The sequence below is a fragment of the Corvus brachyrhynchos genome, unplaced genomic scaffold, assembly GCF_000691975.1.
Source record: "Corvus brachyrhynchos isolate BGI_N302 unplaced genomic scaffold, ASM69197v1 scaffold219, whole genome shotgun sequence".
Taxonomy (NCBI): Eukaryota; Metazoa; Chordata; class Aves; order Passeriformes; family Corvidae; genus Corvus; species Corvus brachyrhynchos.
The window spans coordinates 1,266,610-1,272,292 of record NW_008240034.1 but is presented as its reverse complement, the minus strand read 5'-3'; the positions used below and the strand labels follow the sequence as shown (position 1 = coordinate 1,272,292).

Genomic DNA, 5,683 nt, shown 5'->3' with positions numbered 1-5,683 from the left:
CCCCCCCCCCCCCCCCCCCACTGCCCCCCCGGAGCAGGAGCTGCTCAGTCCCTGCTGTCCCAAGCACGGGGTCCGGTGGCACTGAGCAGCAATCCGCGGAGCAGGGTGGGTGGAAGGGGGTCTCCAAAATCCAATCTCAAAGCGGTATTGAGAGAAAAACACTTTTCTGTCTGCACTGCAGGGTCAAGTAACGAAAAGAAACAAAAAAGGGGCAGGGGAAGAGACGGGGAATGAGCAGGAGCTGCATCCTGAGCCCTCCCAGGAGCTGGCAACGCTCCTCCTGCAGCGGCCGCCCGAGTGCCCCCCGGCCCCGAGGCGGGGTGAACACGGTCCCTGTGCTGTCCCCTCGCAGTCCCCGCGCCGGTCTCAGTCCCGTGTCACGGAGCGGGTGAAGGCGGCAGCGTGTGCCGGGTCGGGGAGGTGAGCCGGGTGCTCGCAGCCGGCTGGGCGGTGCCCGAGGGCGGGCAGGTTCTTCCCCAGGAGCCAGACAGGGAGAGGCGGAGGGGTGCGAGGGCGGGGGGAGCCTCTTCACTTGGCTGGTTTGGTGATGATGCGAGTGGAGAAGTCAAAGAGGTCCTTGTTGATTTTCCGGAGGTTGCTCACCTCCTCCTCCAGCTCGCTCACCTGGATCGTCAGGTGCTCCTGATCTCCCACCAGGTTCTGTGACACGAAAACACAACAGACAAGTGTCAGGGCCTCAGCTCTGGCAGGCACAGGCTGCTGCTCCCCCCTCAGCAGTAAACCGCAAACCCTTCGGTCCCCTCCCTTCTCCTCCTCGAACTGCAGCCCCTCCTGCCCATGTCACCAGCAGATTCCAGAGCTCTTTTCCCGTTCCCAGCTCGCTCGGGGCCTCGTGAGTCAGATCAGCTGACAAGGATCCCCTCCCCAAGGGGTCTGTACCCGACTCCCAGCCTGGGAGCAGCTCTCACCTTTTCCCTCGTCGAGTACATCTGTGAGTACATCCTCTCTGCCTTCTCCAGGTAGCTCTGCCCAGGCTCCTGCAGGGATCAGAATGGAGGGGTTGGCAGAGCAGACAGACCCTCTCCCCCATGCCCCTAGACTGGGTTCCCCATGGCAGGAACCCTGGGTGATCCTGCTGTCCCCTCCGCCAGGCAAACAGCCCCTTGGCCTGCTGCCACCAACCCAACAGGGAGCTTATCCATCAGCTCTGGCAGGACTGTCACTGTCACTCGCCCAGAGACAGATGCTGGCAGAGGGGAGCAGCTCTGGGGCCACTGGCAGAGAGGCTGCGATGGGCAGGACACCGATGGTGTGTGACCCTCCCTGCCTGGGGACAGCCACACTGGGACCGAGGAAGTGGTGGGACAGCAGAGCCAGCCCATGCTGCAGCACGGGGCTGAGAGGACAAATGACTGCAGCAGCCAGGATGGGGAGGAAGCAGGAGGGAGCAGGAACAGGTCTCACCAGCTGGAGGAGAAGCTTTGCTCCAGCACAACCCCTCCTGGCTGTCTGTGCCCCCTCCCCAGCTGCCCACTGGCCCCCAGTACCTGCTGGTGCAGCCCCAGGCGCAGCGTCACCCCCTCGGTGCCCGGCTCGTCACTGCTCTCAGTGCCATGCAGGTGTCTGCTGAACTTGGGCAGGGGCACGCTGGGCTTCCCATCGGGGTTGACCATGTTGGAGGGGGCCAGCACGATGAAGGCGTTCGTCACTGGACCTGTGATGGGACAGAGGGGATGGGTCAGGCTGGACCCTGGTGGATTTGAGAGGCAGAGGCCCCGGGTAGCCCCGAGAACAGCGAGTACGACCCTGGCACAGGCAGTGGTCAGGACTCTCCTCCCTCCCCAGCAGCTCTCCCTGCCCGGGGCTGTGGCTCTCAGGGCCAGTTGGCACTCCCGGGGGAGCAGGGCCCGGCCTCCCCCCACCCTGAGCCGCCATCCATCAGCAGCTCCGTGCTGCCACCATCCATCACAGCTCTCAATGGCAGAGCTGATGAGCGCGTTAATTACCGCAGTTACCCACGGCTGCCGCCCCCTCCCAGCTCCTGCTCCTCCCAGCTCCTGCTCGCTGGGAGCCCCCCACGCCCTGTCAGACACAGCAGCCCCCAGCCCCCCTCCAGCAGGCACAGCAGCTCGGCCACTGCTACCACAGCCCGACCATCCATCTCTCCTGGCCAAAGGGAAAGGTGAAGAGGGTCCAGATGCACCTGAGAGGGGGCTGCCAGTGCTGTGGAGGAGGGTGTGGGGTGAAGGAGGGGTCCTGGGGAGGCCTAAGGCGGCTCAGAGCTGCTGGAGGATTTTGGTCTCTGCAGAGCAGATGGACACAAGCAGCTCTGACATGGATGAGGGCTCTGTCACCACCATCTACCCCTCCAGAGCCTGCTCCGAAATCTGATCCTCCCAGGATCCAAGGTTGGGTCTCACCAGCAGAGCAGAGGCTCTGCTGAGTGCTGGGCCCCAAAGCTGTTCCTGGCCAACTCTGATGGCTTCACTCCCTCCTTAGAGACCAGACATTTGTGCTCCTGAGGCATGTGCCCATCAGTGAGATTCCCACTGCACTGGCAGCTCATGGAGCAGTTTGAGAGGAAGGAACAGCAAAGATGGTCAGGAGAAAATCTTGGGAATGAACCCAGAGTTTCCCAAACCTGGTCACCACCCAGACATAGCCCCACAGCTTCTCTGGGGCCCCTGTGCAGATGCAAGTCCGGTACCAGATCACCTTGCCCCAAGGCCTGGGGCAGCAGGCAGTGGGTGACCCTAGGCCAGCCTGGGCACGGGGACTGGGCTTGGCTGGGGGGACACAAATAACCCAGCTTCCAAGACAGAGCTGCCAGCAGCACAGATTGGCCAGAGCATCCCAGGATGGCCTTGCAGGACCGAGACCTCGGGGATGGTCTGTGCCATGCTGTGTTTGCAGAGACAAGGATGGAGCTTGTGTGACAGGATAGGAATTGAGGCCTGGAGGGATTTGGGGGCAGCACTGGCTCCCAGCCTCATCCCACAGGTCTCCTGCTTCCCCCTGGAGTGGTGCCATCCACACCGAGTGACCAGGAGCAGCCCTGCCTCGCCAGCACTGCCACAGCTCATTACCCGGGAGCAGCAGCCTGACTTCTCCAAGTCCACCCGCTCTGCCCCCACCAAGGACAAGCCACCCTTGGTGACACAGCCCCCCATGCCTGGCCTGCCTGCCTGGCCCTCAGCCACACTCCAGCTCCTTGGATTTATTTGCAGTAGTGCTGAGGGGAGGGCAGTGGGTCCTGTGTGCCCGGCAAGCGGAGGGACCGCGCTGTCCCGAGGACACCGGGCCAGAGGCTGCTGTCACATCAGCATGTGAGACCCCTGTCACCTCTGCCCTGGGGAGGGAGTGGGACACACTGGAGAGGCAGCAGACAGACCTTGCTGGGGGGCTCACGCTCACTGTTCAGAGAGGTCAAAGGGGGACAGGGATCCATGGAAAGGGGGCTGGGTTGGGGCAGCAGATTCCCCCAAGCTGGGAGGCTGCAGGGCCCCGTGGGGACAGCTCAGGGGTGCTGGGCTCCCAGCCCATTCCTGTGCATACGCAGCACAGCACGGTCATGCAGGTGCCAGGGCTGCTGGGGAAACCAAATCCCTGCCCACAGGCAGCAGAGGCTGCAGAGCTCGGGGTCAGCCCAGTCCTACCCCTCCTGGGAAGAACCTGGTCTGTCCACTCTCCCCTGCAGCCTCGGGAGGACTCCAAGGCCCGGCTCACAGCCAAAGCCCGGCCCCCCCTGCTCGGATGACTCACAGCTCCATTCTGTCTGTTTTCACCCTCTAGTGCCCGCGGCGCCAGGCTGGATGGGCGCTGCAGTGGGTCCCAATTAGGGATGGTCCTTGGCAGCCAGAGGGGAGAGCAAAAGGGTCTGCAGGCAGCCTGGCTTCCAGAGACTGCCCTGAGGCAGCAGCTCAACCCTCATAGAAGAACAGGGTCTGGCTTTCCCCACCATCACCTTTGGGGGGGGTTTGGGCCATGCCACAGTCACTGTGGCACCAGGGGCCAGAAACCACCACAACTGGGGGAGGAACCCAGTTAACAACAGGAGGGGTAAATCCCTCTGAGGTAGCTGAGGCACCCAACTGCTGCTCCTGCAGTTTACTGGAGCCATCAGACTGAAATCCCAGACGGCTGCTCATCTGGGATTCACTTCAGGCCCCGTGAGCTCATGGGCACTCACTGCCGGGGTCACAGAGCTGTCTCCCCTCCAGACACAGGTGGGGTGTATGTGGGGTGACTGCTCCCTTGGGAAAACAAGGAGGAGGATCCTGAGTGGCCTCAGCGACAGGGTGAAATCCGTGACTCACTCCCGACAGAGCACAGGGGGTTGTTAACACACGGGGCAAGGTCATGGCACCGCTCCAGACAGCCTCGGCTCCCTCAAACGCCTCTGCCCTTCCCAGGGTGTGAGGCAAGGGGCAGAAACACACCTGGAGTGCCCAGGGCAGCACAGGTGAGACAAGCAGTGGCCTCTGGCAGCGAGGATCCTGGAGATAAGGACATTCCTACCTTTGTGATTCATCGTCTTCAGGCACTGCTTGCTCTGGATGTCCCACAGCCTGACGGTTTCGTCGTGAGAGCCAGAGAGCAGGAGGCTGCCGTCTGTGGAGACTGACAGACATGTCACCTGGTTCCTGGAATGGGGAAGAGGATGTTTAAACTCAGGATGACCCCAGGACTGCCAGAAGCTGGTGAGGTGGGCAGATGGGGGCAGATGGTATGTCTGGTTCCTCACCTGTGCCCTTTGAAGACCTTCCCGTTCTCCCGCTCTGTCTGGAAGGTCCGGTCTCTCTGGACCGGCTGCAGAAATGAAGGAAGGAAGAAAGGAAGGAGAAGGGTTAAAATTCAGGAAGGCTGAATCCAGCAGGTTCATCACCATGTCTGGAGGGGGCAGAGGAGACACAGGGGAACCAGGCCCTCCCATGCCCTGGCAGGTCACACCAGTCCCAGTGGGGAGGTGACCGTGGCTCAGGGTGACAGGGCACACCTGCAGCCCCACACACTCACCCAGGTGCAGAGGTCGACCTGGAAGATGGACCCGTCCATGCCCCCGCAGAACATGTGGTACTCAGAGAGGTCCAGAGTCACAGCCATGATCCCCACGTCGAAGAGCACGGAAAGCAGGAGCTCCCCAGAGGAGATTTCCCAGAGCTGGAGTGAGAGGGGACAGGAGAATCAGGGGTGAGAATGTTAATGGCTGCACTGGAGGAACACTGACACCCTGGCATCCCACCCCAGCGTCCCTTCCTGGCTGTGGCTGGGAAACTGAGTCCAAAAGCAGAACCAAGGAGCAGCCTCTCTGTGACCAGGAAAGAAGTTTCCCAGGCAGCTTCAAAACAGCTCTGAACCCTCTCTGTGGCCATCCTGCCCCCAGAACATCCCCTGCCCCACAGGCTCCAGTCTGCTCCGCTCCCTGTGGACATCAGCAATGGAAAACAGAGGAGCTGACCCCGAAATTCCCAGGACAACAGGGACTGCAGCAGTCCAGCCTGGGGGCAGGTGCAGAGAAACTGCTGTTGTTGGAGAGGCAGAGCCCAGGTCTGGCAGCTCTGAGTCATTGCAGAGACAGCCAAGAAATTCAGCCACTGCAACCCGGGCAAGCTTCGGGACAGCTTGGGGACAGGGACATCTTCCTGCTACCTGGCTTTGATCCCGCAGGGTCTGGCACCTCTGAAATGAGCCTCACCTTGGCTGTCTGGTCGAGGGAGGCGGT

At 62.0% G+C, this 5,683-nt stretch overlaps 1 protein-coding gene across 1 annotated transcript in view; it reads right to left on the bottom strand.

Annotated features, from left to right (window-relative positions):
* Nucleotides 1-11: 11 nt before the first annotated feature.
* Nucleotides 12-5,683, bottom strand: part of WDR18 (WD repeat domain 18) — a 7,892-nt gene continuing 2,220 nt past the window's right edge. Inside the window, exons 4-10 of the mRNA XM_017743810.1 lie at nt 5,657-5,683; nt 4,978-5,121; nt 4,706-4,770; nt 4,480-4,604; nt 1,509-1,675; nt 930-998; nt 12-660 (exon numbers count right to left, since the gene is read on the bottom strand). Of these exons, the coding sequence (XP_017599299.1) occupies nt 529-660; nt 930-998; nt 1,509-1,675; nt 4,480-4,604; nt 4,706-4,770; nt 4,978-5,121; nt 5,657-5,683 (729 nt within the window). The 3' untranslated portion in view covers nt 12-528. The remainder of the gene's footprint in view (nt 661-929; nt 999-1,508; nt 1,676-4,479; nt 4,605-4,705; nt 4,771-4,977; nt 5,122-5,656) is intronic.